Below are 20,002 nucleotides of genomic sequence, written 5' to 3' on the forward strand. Positions count from 1 at the left end.
TCGTCATTACACGTCTCAAAAACATTCCACAGATCGCCAGACATTCACAATTATAACTACAAAGTGTTAATGAAATATTTACATGATTACTCACATTTGTTTGCATAAACGCACAACACTGAACAATAATGGAGAGCGCACGTCTGTATCTGGCTATTGCATCAGTCTACTGGAAGTAGCAACTACAATATCAGTCCGTCAGAAACCGTTTCTTAATTTCCGTTCCGGTGGTCTTTCTAACAGGGTCTGTTTACAGGAAGCAGGTTTTCAGGCTCCTGTCATGTTTACTCAAGCTCTATTAAAGTGAGGGCTTGAGAGATGAAAGGGGCAATTCCATTTGGTTTACCTGAAACAATTTTCATATGTTTTACTAACCAGAAGCCATAAAGTCCATTCATTATGCCATGACTAAATGAAGACCACTACAAAAATGCACCATGGTAACCAGGGTCTTGACCAAAATGCCACTGTTTTTATAGTTTCTAAAATAAAGCTGTGGCAACTGTCATTAAAAACGAAAGTAAAAATGCATCAAGATTCTAAATGTTGTACTTCTACAGTTGAAGGACATTCAGTTTTTACTTTCTATTTTTTGCTTTGACAATGCTGGGTAGTAATTGATTATATTTTATTATTTTAAATTACTTTTAAGATTTGTTTTTTTATATAATTGTAATCAGACTACAGTTACCTTTTTAATGATTACATGATTACTAAATATTCACATAATGGCAGTAAATTATTCATAATTCATTGATTCTCCCTAATTCTTTTTTATCTTTGAAGTTAATTTTCTAAAATGATCTATTGCTTGTGTGTTTGTAAAACAGACAGACCACTAGTCAGGGGCTAAAAACCCACTAAAAATGACAATATTTTACAGTGTTCTTTGACATTTGTATGGAAAATACTGGTAGGAAGTTACTTACAAGATATCCCTTGTGGAATTTTTTTGTACAAAAAAAAAAAACAACCATGGTTTTGCTACACTAAATGTGGTTTAACCACAGTGTTTGTAGTAAAACTGATTATACAAATGGTAATAAATACTCCAAAAAAAAAAGAAAAAAAAAAAAAAAAAACCCTAAAAAGAAAACAAAAAGCTACTATAATAAAACCATGGCCCTGATAGCATAGCCTATACGTGCATCACGGAGACGTCTTTTTTACGTCTGCAGTTACATCTGCAAGACGTTTTTTTTTTTTCAGAGTGTTTGCTCATTTGCAATACGTATAGGATGTTTCCTGTCAAGATGTAAAATAGGTATCTAGAAAATGTCGGCCTGCAACTATACAATAATAATATTAAAATACCAGGCCAAATCACCTGCCAGGTCCCCGGGAATTGTCCCGGTTCTCCCTATGGCCAGTCCGCGCCTGATTTCCACAGACACGCAGAACGTGCAGGGTTCATATATTGTCTTTTTGCGGCTTTACATTCACAGACACTAGTCCATATCAATTAAATATGTATGTGGATGTGTGTAAATATTCAAATGTAATCCCCCTTGTAATAGTTAAAATTTTCATAAGTAACTGTAATTTAATTACACATTTTTCTTAGTAACTGTAACTGATTACAGTTACATTTATTTTGTAATTAAATTGCGTAACAACGTTACATGTAACTAGTTACTCCCCAACACTGTAGATTGTACACATAAAAAATTTCTGTATTTTTTTTTCCCCAATCATTTCCTATGGTCGGTCATTTTTTACAATTTTTTTATGACCAGTTTGCTTTTTCGAATCATGCCCTTAGGTTTTTTGTTTTTTGTGTGTGTGTGTTCACATACCAAGTGCCATGAACAAGTCACCAAGTTTTGTTCCATTCAGGTGAAGCTACGATTTTTAAAAATTCAAAATGTAAAATTCTCTGGTCAAAAATGACCGAAGACCACACTGGGGTTAAAAAATGAGGTAGCTCAAATATTTTGCTAAGCAGTAGTAGAAAGACAATAGTGTCATTATTCAGCTCCTGACAGTTCAATGTTGGTTCAACTCAGTTTAATAACTGTGTAAAGTCCATTCATTATGAAACAGCGATAATCAGCTCTACTGAAGACAGTAGTGTCATTATTCAGCTTGAATCAGTTCAGTGTTGATTAATTTCAGTTCAGTAACAGTGTTGATGTTGCAAAATTCATTAATTATGAACGAATTCATTTAAATCAGTTCTACAGGAGAAAATAAAGTCATTATTCAGCTCAATTCAGTTCAAGTTTTGTTCACATCCATAGTGTCATTGCCATCAAATTGATGATATTGCTGAATATTAAGTGTCTTTTAGACCCCAACTAAGCAAGCCAAAGGCGACAATGGCAGAAATGGAGGAAAAAATAAAACCTTGGAAGAAACCAGGCTAAGTCAGGGGACCAGTTCTTCTCTCATCAAAATGAACGAGCACGGTGTGACATTGAGTGGGATATATCCCACCGGCATTAGGTGGGAAGGTACATAGTAATGTCCCATTGTATGTTGGTAGTTGAACATCTTCCTACGTTTCCTAGCTAAATCTATGCTTACTGTATGTGTAGACATAAAGTGTCCAGATTGCTTCAGAGCATCTACTGATTATTCATTTTCTCTTGTATATGCATTATTTGGATTTGATAAAATATATAGTAAAGGTTCATGTTTAGTCATTTTATTAAATAGAGTGAACTGTTTTTAGTATTTTATTAAATATAACTCAATATAACTTTTTTTTTTTACCAATACTAAATAAACCATAATTCAGTGATCTGTTAACTGATTAAAAAGTCTTCAAGAATCAAAGATTATGTGTGTATGATAATAAATGTAGGTGACTGAGTTGAATAGATGTGTTCATTAAAGGCAGTGGCATGAGGAAAACTAAAAGATTATTATGATCTATGTATCATGTCTGGAAATGAATCATCTAGCAATTCACGTCTGTCAGACTGAGCTTGACAGATTTCTTTAGTGAATGAAAAAATGAAAGAAAATGTGTTTTAGAGCCAAAGGTCATATATTAACCCAATCTCATCGGGTTAATGATGAATTAACGCATCATATTTCTCCTAGTGGGTATTGCTCATGCATTTAAGAAGACAACTGGGAGATCAAGCACTTAAGCTATGGATTCTTTATTTAGATGTGGTTTGCAACTAATGAGTAGGGAAATACTATCTGTTGTTTGTCCCTGAGAATGCTAGCAAGCTCATTTCCTTTTACTGCCACACGGCAAAACTAATGGCAGACACTCCCAATGACTTGCACTATGATGTATGGGGATGCATATACAGCGTGAGGCATTGCTCTCTACTTAAACATTCATTTGCACCTTAGAACCATTTGTTTCTTAAAATCAATGCCACATATTTCTGCTAACCTTCTGTATGCTGTACATTTGTGGCAATTAAATGTATTAGATTCCCCCAGCACAAGCGAAAGAGAAAAATGGTTGGCTGTATACTGAAGGGGTACACTGACTCCACTGGTTTAATGTCCTGTGATTGTTACAATGTTATGACCTTTCATAATTTTTTTCAACCTCTTCTTGCGGTAAATTTCACTTTGATTTTACAATGTAGTTCATTCCTCATTTTCCTTGGCCAGTATTCCATACAACTAGTGAGATGCTGAAGCCTCAATCCAAGATAATGTAATTTGCCTGGAATGCATTCTGTAGGCACATTTTAGAATGATTTATATTATTAATTATTATACTGTTATTATCTATTATTATGTATTAATCTCACCAGGTATTTACACTAAACACATTTGCTTATCAGTCTTTCATAACATTTTTTATTAGAACATCTAATATTATTATTATGAAATACTTTTCATTTTTTAAATATACTCATGAAACTAGATCAGTCTTATTTTTTTTTTTTACATTTACATTGTAAGTTTACATTTTGAAGCTTACGAATACCATTCTAATTATTTATTTTTTGTTACATTATAAATGTTGTTACTACTTTGAATAAATGTTGTTCTTCTTTTGAATCCTGAAATTCTGAATAAAAAGTATCATGTTTCCAAAAAATTTTAAGCAGCACAACTGTTTTCAACATTGATAATAATGTTTCTTAAGCTGCAAATCAGAATATTAGATTGATTTCTGAAGGATCATGTGACACTGAAGACTGGAGTAATGATGCCGAAAGCTTTACCATCACAGCAATGAATTACATTTTAAAATATATCAAAATAGAGAACAGCTATTTTAAATTGTAGTATTTCACAGTTTTACTGTTTTACTGTATTTTTGATCAAATTAATTTTCCATGACAGGTGATTAGGTCTCTTTGAAAACTGATTGTTTTATACACAGAAAACCCTCAGCTGTTTGAGTACTATTTATCTTTTTGTCAGTAGTGGTCCTCAAAAGACAAGACACGTCCAGCACTGTTTACAAGTAGCCTGAGGAGCAATAAAATTAGTTAATTTTAATTGATCATGGAGAGCTCCCTCAGTAGAATAGGCAAACTGTAATAACTGCTGATATTAGGATGCCCTGTGGGTCAAAAAAGCTATTTCAATTACTAATGTAAGGTCTTTTATATCCACCAATTTTTTTTGCCCAGAGGCTCTTATTAAACTTTCTTTTAAAGGGAGCTCACAGTGGAAATTATTGTTGATGACAAACGGTTTGGGCTTGTCAGGGTACTGCAAACTCACTATTTAACCCTGCTGGCTGCGGGGACTCTTATGGCCAAGGGCAGTGGCAGCCATTATCTGCTCTAGCCTTCACCATCATAAGCCTAATTTAGATGTGCTGTCCTAACATTGCCTTAACACATTTTGCCTTAATGCTGACCTTTATGAATCATAATCTTTTAATGAACACGAACAGCTGTGTGCCCACCACTCACACATTCTACTGCTCGATATAGGCCTACTGTATATTCTACTGTAATTATATGCAAACCAGTGGGACCAGGGGCACTGGGTCTCTGACTACCACAGCCTTTGACCTGTAAGTCCTGAAAACAAGGTTTTGTAAAAGTAGAATTGATATTTATAGATAAACAGTTCTTGAATGTGTTCAGTTCAAGGAACAGTTCACCCAAAAGTGAAAATTAGCTGAAAACTTACTCACCTCAGGTTTTCCAAAATGTAGTTATTTGTTTCTTCATCGGAACAGATTTGAATGAGAGTCCAAACAGCTGTTAAAAACATCACAATAATCCATAAGTAATCCACACGATTCCAGACCGTCAGTTAACATCTTATAAAGCGAAAAGCTGCATGTTTATAATAAACTCATTATTGAGGAGTTTGGACAGTTTTTTAACCATCAATTCTGGCCAAAGAAAACTAGGACCTGAAATGTTTGATTATGTAACTGATTAAATGACCAAGTAGGTTAAAATGTTAAGGTGTCCATCATTAGTTATTGTTTAGTTTCACATTAATTATGAATCTGTTTATATAATAGTTCCTTTTTAGTTATTTGTAGTTAGAATGTTAATATTGTGTTACTCATTTCTTCCTGTGTTTATATTATTCATAGATGATGTATTCTAAATTGTGACCAAAAATGTATTTACTGTAACTTGTTTGTAACTGAATTGTTAGATTGTTATGATATCGAACATTTTATTATTAATAAAAATAGGATTTTATGAATGTGTTTGACTGCATTATCTCCCATTAAGATTACTTTATATCTCCTGACCTCTGTCTCTCATTTTCATTGGCAACAAAATTTTGTACAACAGATTGTACTACGGACTAAGACAGTCTGTACTGTTTCGTCTTCAATAGCTCTCTCCATCTGTCAGGGTAGAATGGATTGCTTTGTGTGAAGCAGAGAGCTTGTAAAAATAAATAAATACATAAATCTCCAGTGAAGAAGCGGGAGGTTGATGTGACACAAGGGCCTGAGATGTCATGTGAACCCTTACGTCCTCAAATTGAGCAAAACTTAATATCCCATTACCCCATTTCCTCCCCTCTCCTGATTTCTCTCTCAATAGTGCTGGTTAATAATTCACACTGTGGGCTATTGCATTTCCACAATTGGAGACTCTGCTAAAATACCAAAGCTATTGTCCCTGAGCTTATTATATTCGCTCAAAGTTTTTGACACACACACACACACACACACACACACACACACACACACACTCAGTTATGATAACAAAGATATTGTCACTGAGATTATTATATTCACTCAATGCTTCATTAAAGTGCAGCTCAGGATTTTGAAAATGTTGCATACTGCTAAACATTATTCGTTTTTAATAGTTGTTAGGGAGCTTGTAAAGGTGAGGTGTATAGTCAATGTACTTTAGCTCTACTTATTTTGACTATGTAATAAAGATTAATTATTCCTAACACATGGTGTTGTTACAGCCTTGCAATTCATCATGTATTTTCCCTGCATTTAAAAAAAAAAGTCTAATTATCCTTCAGTGCTTGATGTGCCATCAATCCAGGATGAATGACTTGATTTGCTGAAAGTTTTTTTTTTTTTAATAAATAAAGTTTTTTTTTTTTTGCCAGAAAAACAGATTTGATGTTTGACAGTTATATTTTGAATGTTGAGGACTTTCTCTAAAGTTTTCATAACAGATGTTTTTTTGTTCTTTAAAAAAATGTTTATGAAAGTTAATATTTGTAAAATGCATCACTTTTCCAATTAAACACTGTCCAATTTCGTGTTAATGTGACAACAGGAAACGAAAACTATTACAAATTTGTGCAAGCCAGAATTTGTTTTGTGTTTTGATTTGTTGGCTGCCCAGCATGAAACCATTGAATTTTAAGTGACAATTAAAAACCAAAATTATCAGTTTCCTCTTCAGATTTAAGAAATTGCATATTGTGAGTAACTGCCCATTTAATGTAAAAATCTGGGACCTGAAGCAAAATCGATTGAGAAACACTGGCCTTACCTGATCCTGTTGTGTTATTTTTGGCCACTAGAGTGCTGCAGAAAGCCATTCTTACTAGTTTAAAAATGATGCAAAAGAATAAATTATGCCAAGCTGTTAAGTGTAACTACAGAGGCTGCTCTAGTTGTTTTTTCTTGACCGGATGCCTCAGAAGATCGATATAGTGGCATTTATTTATTTCTACAGTTGCTGAATACAAATATGGTAAAGGAACTGATTGGTGGTGTTGGATAACTGTGGAACAATATCATAATATCACCATAAATGGTCATCCCCTGATGTTTTCTCTCACCAATATGAAAATAAAGACTTATGTAATAAACAGGCATATATTTTGTAAAAATGAGAACACAAAAGCAACAAATTAGCTTAAGTGAGAGACTTCTGATGAATTGCAAGCTTTTGATGAAGCAGTAAAAGTTTTATACAGTTAATATACTGTACAAAAGAAGCATATATAATAGCAACTGATAGCTTTTGCCCTTCAGAAGGATTTCATTATGTTGAGTGGTGAGTGATGTATAGAAGGTGTTGATCCTCCCCAAACCCTATTTCTTTTTCCTTAATCCCTTCCTATTCACCACCCTCTGAAATCAATATAGAAACCCCAATTCCATTTGATTATCCTATTGCCAAACTGATTCGGACTATAGTGTTAAAGCGTAAAATACACCATGAACCTGTCAGCTATTCCTGAATTGGAAGTCACACAGGAAATTAAGGTGCTCTAATGTGAGAACTGAAAACATCTGTCTTAAAAAACTTTTTTTTTTGTCATTTTAAATTAAAGTGATGTTTAGAAATGTACTAAAGTTAGTATAACTTGTCAGAAATAAAAGATGTGATTCGATATTTTAATAGTATGGACTTTTGGACTTTTATTTATTTATTTATTTTGATAATTCATTTAAATATTTAATGAAAAGAGTAATGCAAACTAGCTTTTATATTGCATGTCTTGTGTGACATATTACACTATATTAATTTTTGCATACCGATAAAAATGTTTTATCTAATGCAGTAGCATACTTTCTATTTTTGTATGCTTTTATTTTCATAAACCCCTTTTTATATTTTGGAATATTCTGGATCAAAAGTCTCACGTGAGTACTGTTTTATGTTTTACTTTTTGATTACTTGTGCCAAATGGTTTTTCATTTGTAGCATTATCATGTAACACTCTGTCTGTGTGGACCAGTATTCTGTAATTATGTTCATAGTTCACAGGCAGACAGTAAATATGACACTTGGGGTACAGATGTTTGCCAACAGCACTGTAATCCATTCAGTTATTAATTAGGCAAGCTGGTCCTGTCCCTCTTTCTCCTTACACTGTCTCTCTCTCTCTCTCTCTCTCTCTCTTCTCTCCTCTTCTCCTCTGTGGCTAACTTTCCTTCCCCCTCATATGTGCTTAGCTGCTTGGCTAAGTGTTAGTGTGTGTGTTTGCACTATCTGTGACTGTCTGTCACAACAGCTTAATCCATCTTGGCAAACTGAGGCAAATGGGAAATCCACTGATTAGTATTCATGGCTGTTACCAAATTTCCTTCCAACTCTGCTGTCTGCAATAGAAAACTTATGTTTATCCTGAATATCTGTTATATGCGCCTTTCCAATTAAAAAAAATAATTTTTACTACTATATTTTCAATGTTGTTTCCAGCTATCCATAATATTGCTTTCTCAAGTAAAAAAGCCGCCTCGTCTGAATCAGGAGAAAAATATGCAGAGAAAAAAACAGTCCAAAATAGTTCCAGTCAAATATGTTGGTGGATTTTGATGTGAAAGGAAAACAGGGTATGGACTTTTTCACTGTTTCACTAGGGCAATGTAATTATGGATTATGGACTCGAATCTCCACAATGATGGATTTGTTCCTTCATGTAGCATGTAACTTTTCTCTTCACAAGACATTACTGATGGATTGGAGTCGTGTGGATTATTGTGATGTTTTTATCTGCTGTTTGAACTCTCATTCTGACAGCACCCATTCACTGCAGAGGATCCATGGGTGAGCAAGTGAAGTAATGCTAAATTTCTCCAAATCTATTCCAGTGATAAAAAAAATAATAATAATCTACATCCTGGATGGCCTAAACGTGATTTAAATGGTGATTAAATTTTCATATAATTTGGATGAACTATTCCTTTAAAGCATATGACGAATGACCCAGACAATTATTTCACATTGAATTCAGTATCCAATTGTACTTGCTTAATAATACTGTCACAAAAATGCAATGTTTGCTGTCTGATGTATTTCCAAAGCAAACATGCAAAGGAAATCCAAGGTTACTTGTCAGAGAGTACAAAACAATAGATTTAGAATGAAGATTAGGTGTTCAGAACCATGGACAGGGGTGACAGATCAGCAGTGGGGTCTCAGAATGTCCCCTGTTCAATCATATAGACAATATCTGACATTTGCATGCAGTTTGCTCTCTGCCATGACCAATCCAGATATAGATGGGCGGAGTGAGAGAACAGATTCGGAGTCTGAGGTGGGAGGTTTTACATCAGAGACTCGAGGACATGGGTACAATGCATTGATATCTTCCACGTTGTGCGCGAAAACCACACGATCCCTCCCCGATATTACGCAGTCTATTTAAACGCAACATCCACACACCCATTCCATTTTTCACCACTTTGGTCGTCTCACCTGCACTCGTGGTGCACTCCAGGAGAGGAATCCAGTGATGGATCAGGAAAAGTACCTGCCAGAGCTCGTTGCCGAGAAGGAGAGCTTGGACCCGTCGTTCGTGCACGCGATGCGCCTTCTCGCTGAAGGTAAACTATGTTTTCTTCTGCCATCATATTCAGGCTCCTGTTTGGTGTGGCGTCGCTGAGGTGCATGTTTGTGCCGTTATATTAATCATGTTTGATACAGATAAATATCTGTTCTTGAAGCATGTATCATGCGTATCAGGCGTTTATAATTTATTATGTTTTAAGGTGATCATTTGTAAAATGAGGGGATCGTGCACAGGCGGGTTTGGTCTTTATAAATAATTTTTGCATGTAAGGTCGTCTTTTCCAGTGATTGGGACTGTGCTCAACTTGTAACCAGTGAACGGAATTCAAAAAAGAATTTAACAACAATAAAAAATATTAGGTGGCTCTTCTTAAGTTCGTCCGAAAAAGTTAACGTGCTTGCTTACCATAATCACATAAATCATTTCGAATTAGCCTACCGAATCGTACAGTACGGCATTCATACAGTGAAACCTAATGTAGCCTGTTCGTAATACTGATTTATTTTATGCATTTGATCTAATAAATTCAAATGATAGGCCTACATGTATCTTTCATTCGGTTTCATTTAATAGGTTAAGCAATTTGTTAATTATACCATAACTTTAAGGGTATTTTAAAGCAATTTAATCCTTTTCTAAATAAATAAAATGTAAAATTATTAAATATAAAAGTAATTTCGTAGCATAAACTGTCGACGTTCGTCTCGCGAACTTATCGATTTAGTATTGTATAGTTAGCTAGACGTCACTTATCTAAAATACAATTTAAACAGAACACTAGTTTTTGTGATACAGGTTATGTACAAGTCATGCATACAGTAACAACAGAACTTGCACAGCACCCTGAATCTTATCGCAATGGAAAACTTGCGAGCAGCGTTCTGTTGTTATGGTCACCTACTTTGGCTACGAATTTTGGCTAGCAAGCCTATTACTAATTTTAATCAAACTTTTATCACTAGAAAGCACGTTTTGCCATATGAACATGTATAAAAAGAATAACTTACAATTTTAGGTTATAGCCTGTATATGCTGCTGTTGATTTAATGTTCAGCACAGAGAGCATCAATATTTCATTGCCTACCCCAGTGTTCATTTGTGTGAGGTTATAAGGACATCCTTACATGGTAGCATTGCATATGATTTGAAGTTATTATAGTTGGGATAAGATAAAAGCAGTCCTTGACAACTCATCAGGTATTTGTGTGGCAATTACAGCTATTACAAAGTACTCACACTGGCTCAGATTATCTCGAGTGCAGGGGAGCACAGTGGGGTGTGTGCTGTTGAATAAGCATGCATATAATTAAATGACAACAGTTGTAACTGGTCCAGGTTATAAGGAAATTTTAAATAACAGTAAACATTTTTTTTAATTGTAAATAATTTGCAACATTAATTTACATTAAAACATTAATCACTATTAATGCTAATTAGTCATAATCTTAAAACCAAAATCGAGATAGCACAACTCTCCACAAAAGGGATATTAAGTCATTTTTATGCTATCTTTCAAATGAACTAAATTGGCCATGGTTATGAAAGTCTGCACATACCTTACGTCACCGCTATTCAGTCTGAATATTTTGCCTCTGCACAAAAAGGCTTATTGAACTGGAATTAATGGTAATTAGTAGAAGTCTAGTGAAGATACTTTGCTGTGGGTCATACTTATAAGTAGACACCTACTGTCTTAAAAGGATAAAATTTTAGTGCTTCCCCCAAGACATGTAGAAAAAAAGTGTTGTTTTTGTATTTATTTGAATCTGATTATCTTTGTAATATTTAGCTATTGTCATGTTTCATTGTTATATCATTAGCCTAGCTACATCATTATAAAGTAATTTATTCAGAAATAATGAAAGAAATAAAAATGATCAACTTTATCATCTCTCACCTTGGTAGCACATTATGAAGAATGTATCATTACTGGCAAGGATTAAAAAAAGCAAACCTTGTGGTTTGTTAAATTTCATGCTCAGCCACTGGTACCCTTCCAGTGTTTATTTAAGCACATATTTTATTTATTTCAGAATGATAGTCAGGCCTCCTGGTACTGCATGCAGCTTTAGGGCCAGTGAACAGTACACCTGACTTCAATCTGGACAGGAAATGACTCTGGCCCATGCTCAGGGAACACTTTGATATGTGTTTTCTTGTTAAAGATTTAAAACTCTACACTGTTATGTTTGCTGTACATTTTGGGATATTAAGGGAATTTGAATCAAATGCTTTCGCTCTCAAAGTTTCTGGGTTTAAGGAGAGTTCAGGCAAAGAGTCTCCCACAGCTTAGTTATTTTGGTACAGATTTTGTCACACTTTAAGAGGGAAGTGATTAATATTACAACAGCGATCAATACAAGTGCAACTTATCCTAAACACCAGGTGGCCTGGAAACAACTGACGACTAAGCACTTTAGCTAATGGCCCGTGCCTGCTGCGTAACTCTAATATCTAGACTTCTCTGAAACTGCACAATTCATGTGCACTGTGAAAGAACATGCACAAATGATCGGAATAGCTTATTTCAGGATTTTTAAATGTCAAAAAAGAAGTGATATACTTACATATTTTAGTGCAGCAAAGCAACGGCTAGAGGATCATTTACAGTCAAACCAAAATTTATTCAGACACCTTCAACATTTCACACATTATCACAGTTCCCTAAAGCTTAGAAAATGGTAATAAAATATGACAAGAACTGTGTCAGAACAAATTCATCTTGATAATATCCGATAACAATTAAGCAAAACGTGGTCAGGTCAAAGTGTCTGAATAGTTTTTGGTCCCAAATTTTCATCAGTTTTACTGGTAGTCCACTGTATGAGGAATTTTTGGGTATAATATGTCACAGTTTACTTTATTTTGCTACCCTCACTTATATAAATGAACTATAGTGTCCTGCACCCACTAGTAAAAAAAAAAATATTAAAAATTATATCTGGTGTCTGAATAATTTTGAATAATTTCTTAAATTGTACAGCTAATAAAAAAATAGGAAATTATTATTTTTTCATTTAGTCTGTATATTGGTATTAATTACAGTAGGTCTTTTTTAAGTTCATGAAATTTTATGATATACAAGTGATCTTGTACGAAACTGTAATATACATAAATATGTTCAATTTCCATATATGACATATATTGTCATATAAAAGTAAAAACATATATGAAACATATTAGAAATTGGAACAAGTTCATATATTAACATGTATATCTAGCCCATACAAATATGTTTGTTTATGTATATGTAAAACATTTTTGGACATGCATGTCATGTATATGTATATCCATCCTAAAACTCATCAATATATGTTGATATTATATAAGTTAATATAAAAGATAGACATGTATTATTATAAAAACATATATTAACATACAGATATTTTGTATATATTTGTATTTTCTGTATTTATAGGGCTACTTGTGTTTTTAATAAAGTTGCATATACAAGTAAAATATAAAGTAGACACATACATAGTTTTATATATGTTATGAACTTCTATCTTCTTCTACCCAGAGAATGTATATTATGTGAAAATATGTCATATATTACATTTCGATATTGGATATAAGCAAAATGAGTTGACAGGTTTGTCTCAGAATAGATAGGGTAAGTTTGGCTGAAGGAGACTGTTTAAAGTTTATTCATCTTCTCCATCCAGATGCTTTTGATTTTCAGGTGAGACAGTCCACTTCAGAGAACCACCAACTGGAATAAGCTGTTCCTCATAGGGGAACAAAGAGGAAGCTTCAAATACCATTCTGTCATTTTGATTTTGTAAAGCACATTGCTGAATTGCTTTTATAGAGGTGACTTGATGCAAACTACTTACTTTAGAAAGGACAGACTGCTACTGCATCCACTTTAGAGCCCATTTTTCTAAAATGTGCCTTCTTTTTCTCAAAGGGACAAAAAGTAAGGCAGCAAAAAATCTGTTTAGCAACAACAGTTTTGGAATGGATATTACAAGGTGGTGTTAAAGATGAGGCAGGATTTTGCTGAAATATTTCCTCCCTGATGAAATGAAATGAAAACGAAGCATTTAAATCAAAGTGCTCTTATATGATTAAAATAGCTGGACATTCATTGCTGGACAGATGTTTGTGGTAGACGTTGACTCAAATGAAAAGCGGCACACAAAGCATTTTTTTTTTCAAATCAGAGAATGTTGAAAAAAAAATTGCTTTTACAGCATTTCCACAGCTTTAGTGATTAAATTGTGGTTTAATCAGTTAACAGTAATATAACTCTCAAGGATCGCTGTGCCCGATGCGAAAATTCTACCACAACACCCTTAAATATATAAAACAGTACAAGTGTCATATTTCAGTAATTAATCACCCTTCACTATTATAACCAGGATGTAATATCTAGAGAAAGTCATGTGTTCCCATTTAACTCAATGGCAGTTGCCCGGCTGACGCAATACTTAGTGGTAGTAATCAGTGTTGGGGGTAACGCATTACAAGTAACATGAGTTGCGTAATCAGATTACTTTTTTCAAGTAACTAGTAAAGTGATGCATTACTTTTTAATTTACAAGAAAATGTCTGAGTTACTTTTTCAAAAAAGTAACGCCAGTTACTTTATTTTACCATTTATTGACTGACAAGTCTCCTGTCCCCATATTGGGAGAAATCAGAAGTACAGAGGCATTGAGTACGCTGTGTGAACATGATGTTACTGTAGTTCTAGACTAAATGTGAATGTGCATTAATTCATCCCACTCACAAAAAAACTGATTTAGTATTCATCAAAATGAATTAAAACTCAGAATATGATGCAAACCTGCAATAATGAAATATGTTAAATAACACATATGTATCTAATCCCATTTTATTAACCAGTGTCTTTGTTGCTGACCTTTGATGATCCAGTTCAACCATACTAATAAACAAAAATGACTTTAGATAAACTAACAATTGTGCTTCATTGTTTTTTATTGCTGAAGAGTGTTGAACCTTCTTCTCCTGCATTCTACTGTACAGATGTGAATTTACTTTTCCTTCAGCCTGAGGTTTATTCATTACACTTTTTGGTGTAAAAGGGCTTTTTTATTTGCTATAAATAGAACTTCTTATATTAAAAACAGTCAAGCCCTGCTCATATTTAAAAAGTAGTGAAAGTGAAAGTAATGCAAAAGTAATGTAACACATTACTTTCTATAAAAAGTAACTAAGTAACATACTGTAATTAGTTACTTTTTTAGGGTGTAACGCAATATTGTAATGCATTACTTTTAAAATTAACTTTCCCCAACACTGGTAGTAATAGATTTGGAATGAGGTTGTTGCTCATGGCTCATTTTTAAGGATGCTAGGAGGGGTTAATGGGACCTTGCTAACCAGCAGTTTGTAAACCATTGCTTTAAATTACACAGTGTTTATGAAATGTTTGCAGTCCAAGTTTACCAGGATTTGCAAGTCAATCTAGTTATGTTTGAGGTTTAATACACACATCTTTCAGATTCTACACAGGTCATATGCTTCCAGATGTCTTAAATTAGTGCTAATGGATGCAGTTGATCAAAATTTTGATCTGGCAGTAACCTTGTCCTGACAAAACAGAATCATTAGGCCAGTGTCTCAAGATAGAATGAATGTTTAATGATATGTCTCCATTTTCATAAACAGTCTTTTAACTTGATTTAGTTGTCCTGCAGTATAAATTTGACCTGCAGATTGCATAGTCACACACTTTGATAAACCAGCTACTGCAATCCTCCAGACATTAGTATGTAGAGAGTGAGCTATTTAAAATGGGTATGTTGATTGGATCAGCTGTTCCTAACAGCTTCCCATTTGAAAACTTATCAAGCCACAGCTCTCTATCACTGTGTAATCATGTGCAGGCTAATAGGTTAATGCCAGCTACATTAATATTTTGATAAATATGTTGATGTTGTTCCACAACTGAAATTGATAGATGGCTTGATACCCTGTTATAATGATACGGGACGTGCCAGGTCACTTCTATATTTTGTAGCAATTGGAGGCCACAGGAAAACCTTGTTTAGCCGTGAGCTACTAGAAGTGTGACTGTAGAAGTTTTTTTTATTATTATTATTGTTTTTTCATATTCTTCTCTTAGACTAACTGATGGAACAAATGATTGTGTGCCAGCCACCTCTCTGTATATTAACCCCTCAGCTTCATGATTCTTTAGCATGTTGCCTTCCTCGAGTTAATGGTTGTGAAAACTAAAAAATGACGCCTTCTTAGGTAGTGTATAGAAGTAGGAAGGCATCAAGGAACATCTGAATCCAGTGTTCGCATAACAGTGCCTTATCCAAGTTGGTTCATGGAGCAGTGCAGATGTATATCCTTTGCTGTCTGTAATATCCCACAATCCTGTGCAGTTCACGGTTGGTGGAAAGAAATAAAAGAGTGGCTGAAAATATTTAATTTTCCATTTTTTATTCACCATTGGATTCATTTCTATACTAGAGTTACATACTTTTTCAGTATTAGCTATAAAACTCATTAAATGTTATTTATGACAGGTTTTGCATTTATATATTCCACCAGGATATTTTTGTTTTTGGCACAGGTCACTTGTGTTTGCTACGAGCAGTGAACTGCACTGCATATATTATTCCTGAACTTCCAGCTGGAACAAATAGATCCCAAGTGTCTTTGTTTCTCTGGCTGGATGGCAGATTCCTTTTCTTCTTGCTGTTACAGCAACACCTTCTAAAAATGGGATGCCCATACACTTGCTGTGAGAGGCAGTGAGTAGCACTCCTTTGCAAGCATGTTTGTTGACTTGATGAAATACCACTCTTCAATGAGAATGGGGGGTGGCTGACAGCAAATTTGAACGGGCTTGTCCTTGTGCTCCTGGAATAATTTGCATCAATATTAAATATGTGGCAAATGTAAAATGTGCATTTTGGCTAAATATCAAAATGGATACTGAAATAAGTGTGTGATTTCATTTTTGTATATGCTTCAGACAGGTGAAGCAAATGTGTGGGATCTAAAAGCAAGTTATCTCTCTGTCCCTTTGCTCCTCTCTATGCTCATCTGTAGCCCTGTATGAAAGGAGACTGAGCAAAGCTGGAGCAGAAATCATATCGTCCTTTTAATGCATGACAGGCACACTCTCAGTTCCTTATTCATGCATAATATGAGCCCCCCGGCAAAAGTTCAATTAAGAAATCTTCTTATGATTGGGGAAGCCATTTAAAATGTAATGGAGTAAAGAGATTTGCTAAAAAGCATGTCACAATGATTTAAGCCATTTTTGTCTTCATGTTACTGTTAGTGAGCTGTCAGTAGCTGAATGAATACAGTGAAGAGGGCATTCAGTAATATGTGCACACATATATGTTTAATAAACAGGTTTGGGGATTGTTGTTTTTAAAAGTGACAGTAATGAAATTTATAATGTTATGAAAGATTTCTATTTAAAATAAATGCTGTTTTTAAACTTTCTTTTCATAAATAAATCCTGAACAAATCCAAAACACAACTGTTTCCAACATTTATAATAGAAATATTTGTTTCTTGAGCACCAAATTTGTATATTAGAATGGTTTCAAAAGGATTATGCGACACTGAAAATATGTAGTAATAGCTTCAGAAAATTCAGTTTTACCATAACAAGAATAAATCACATTTTAAAATGTGTTCAAATTAGAGCTGTCTGAAATATGTAATTTATATTTAAATCATCACACACACACACACACACACACACACACACAATTAAGTTTTAACATAATTTATATTTAAATCATCACACACACACACACACACACACACACACACATACATACAGTATATACATATATGAAATATTTCTTAAATACTTAAGTACTTAGTACTTTCAAATAAATACACACACATATTATGTAACCAAACTTTTATTTTGGACGCAATTAATCATGAATAATTGATTTGACAGCCCAAAGTCAAATGTAAAATTATTTTAAATTGCAATAAAATTTCACAATGTAACTGTTTTACTGTATTTTTGATCAAATAAACGCAGCCTTGGTGAGCATAAAAGAGTTCTTTAAAACCCCAAAAATATTATTAACATTATATATCTGTTTATTGGTAATTCATGTCAGCTCATGTCCATTAAATAATATAAACAGATACAATTACATGATAATACTTTACAATAAGGTTCCATTATGTTAGCTAATGTATTAACTGACAGGAACGAACCAAGAACCACAAAAAATTTTTTTACAGTATTTATTAATCTTTGTTAATGTTAGTTAATGAAAATACAGTCGTTCATCATTAGTTCATGTTAATTCCCAGTGCATTAACTAATGGTAACAATCACAACTTTTGATTTTAATAATGCATTAGTAAATACTGAAATTAACATTAACTAAGATTAATAAACGCTCTAGAAGTATTGTTCATTCTTAGTTCGTATTAACTAAAGTAGTTAACTAATTTTAACTAATGAACCTTATTGTAAAGTGTTACCAATCACATTAACCACACACACACACACACACACACATATATGAATTATCATATTGTACATGTAAGAAATTTAAGAAATTTGACAAAATCTTTGATCTTGTGTAAACAGGTCTGTTTACTATCTCTGATATTTAAAAAAAAAAATCGATTACATGCTAATTACTTTTAAAAAGCCATTTGTAATATATAAACTGTACTGATTCATTTAGTGGAACTATAAGTTTGTTATATGGCACTCCCTGAAAGGTGCAAGTGCCAACTGTGCTGACTTCTGTCGATCAACTATACTAGACCTGAGAATCTTCTTTCCCACTTATTAGAAGATCAGAGAGGAGTGAGGGGACTAATGCAGCACACGTCAGGCTCACTTTTATTCTTATTAGGAAGCAAGACAAGACGTTCTTTACGGTGGAGGTTAAACATTAGCATTTAATGTCTTTTCCTGCCCCTTATGAAACATCTAGGAAAAATCATTATTATTCACTCTGAATTGTTGTTCAGCGATTACAACACATTTTGCTGTTATATAAATGCTTTATGTCAGTGTTAATGTCAGTGTATTTGACTTTAAAGAACCAATTTGAAGGTATACATTTTTATTTGACACTTTTTGTGGGTAGAAGATTATACTGTTTTAATGGTTAAGTGTCTTGAGATGCACAGTGTGGAAATATCACCTCTGACTAAACTATAAAAAATATCTACATTCCCGCTGGGCCACTAAGGTTAATTAAGTAATGTAAATTAGGGTTATGCATGATGCAAGGTGATGTATGATGGGGAAGGAAATGAAAAGAGAAAGGTTTCTAATAGTAAAGACCTGGGTAATATTTGTTGAGATCGGCAGAAGATGGAACTATATTAATATTCAGTTACTGAAATGAGTTTCCCAAACTCAGCTGAGACAAATATTATGAAGCCAATTGTAAAATCATGGTTTTGGAAATTGACATATTCAAACAAATCAAAGTATAACGTTTTAAAAAATAACAATATCACTCTTTGAATATGATGTGTTTAGTGGATATTGTATGTCTGTGTGTTTTGACATTAATTTCTCATTGATTGCATTTACATGCACAAGAATGTTGATATTAATCAGAACAGTGTCATAATTTGACCATTTATATGTAAATGAACAATGTGTATTCGTTCTCCATGTTACGTGCACCCAGTTTATTTGTCAGCTACAGTCAGATGAATGATGCAAAACTTGGGAACACCATAGCCCTTTTTCTCAATTTTCTTTAGTCACATAGCACCAATTATATAAAAATTGCCTTTGTACTATATAGACACAGCACTGAATCACCCATAACCTTTAAGTGTCATGATTTCTTAACAAGATTAAACCGAAAGTCTAATTTCTAGAAATCTAAGCAAGAATTATAATAACAATTTAACCAGAATATAAACTTTCATCTAAAATTGATAAAGGTGGTCATTGCTTGCTGAAGTAGTATGAATGAGTAGCAGACAAAAAAGTAGTACAGCAGACTGAAAAAAGTTTCCCTCGGGTACATGCAGGGCAACAATTCACAAGCTGAGGTAGTTAAAGTGCTGCCAAAAAGTTAGTATTAAATCCTTTATCTGTGTTCCATAGATTGAAAATGTCCAAACTGGGTTTTATTATAGATCAAGCATATCCTTCAAAGTGGGATTTATGTTATAAAATGGGAAAAAACAATCACAGAGGGCCTTTAATTGCCTCAGTTCTCTGATAATATGTGTTCTGGTTGATTACAATAAAGGTACTATTCCTGCAGAGTTTACTTTTCTGAATGGGAAGGGTACTGTGATTATTACCCATGGTTCGTTCTTAAGAAATATTGCTGAGGTAGAAACACAAGACTGATTTGAGTAATGTACAATTAGCCCAAACTAATTTACATCTCTCACTTTTGACAGCTGCCTCCTC

General features: G+C 33.7%; 1 protein-coding gene across 6 annotated transcripts in view; it reads left to right on the forward strand.

Annotated features, from left to right (window-relative positions):
• The first annotated feature begins 9,356 nt into the window (after nucleotides 1-9,356).
• The window catches only part of LOC109085023 (KH domain-containing, RNA-binding, signal transduction-associated protein 2-like), a 60,614-nt gene continuing 49,968 nt past the window's right edge, over nucleotides 9,357-20,002 (forward strand). For 2 of the 6 annotated variants that reach the window (XM_042768886.1, XM_042768890.1), the window contains exon 1: nucleotides 9,363-9,664. In XM_042768886.1, the coding sequence (XP_042624820.1) occupies nucleotides 9,574-9,664 (91 nt within the window). In that variant the 5' untranslated portion in view covers nucleotides 9,363-9,573. Of the gene's footprint in view, nucleotides 9,665-20,002 lie in introns of all 6 variants that reach the window. The other 4 variants (XM_042768891.1, XM_042768887.1, XM_042768889.1 and 1 more) reach the window with 4 other exon arrangements.

This window comes from Cyprinus carpio, chromosome A13 (assembly GCF_018340385.1).
Source record: "Cyprinus carpio isolate SPL01 chromosome A13, ASM1834038v1, whole genome shotgun sequence".
NCBI lineage: Eukaryota > Metazoa > Chordata > Actinopteri > Cypriniformes > Cyprinidae > Cyprinus > Cyprinus carpio.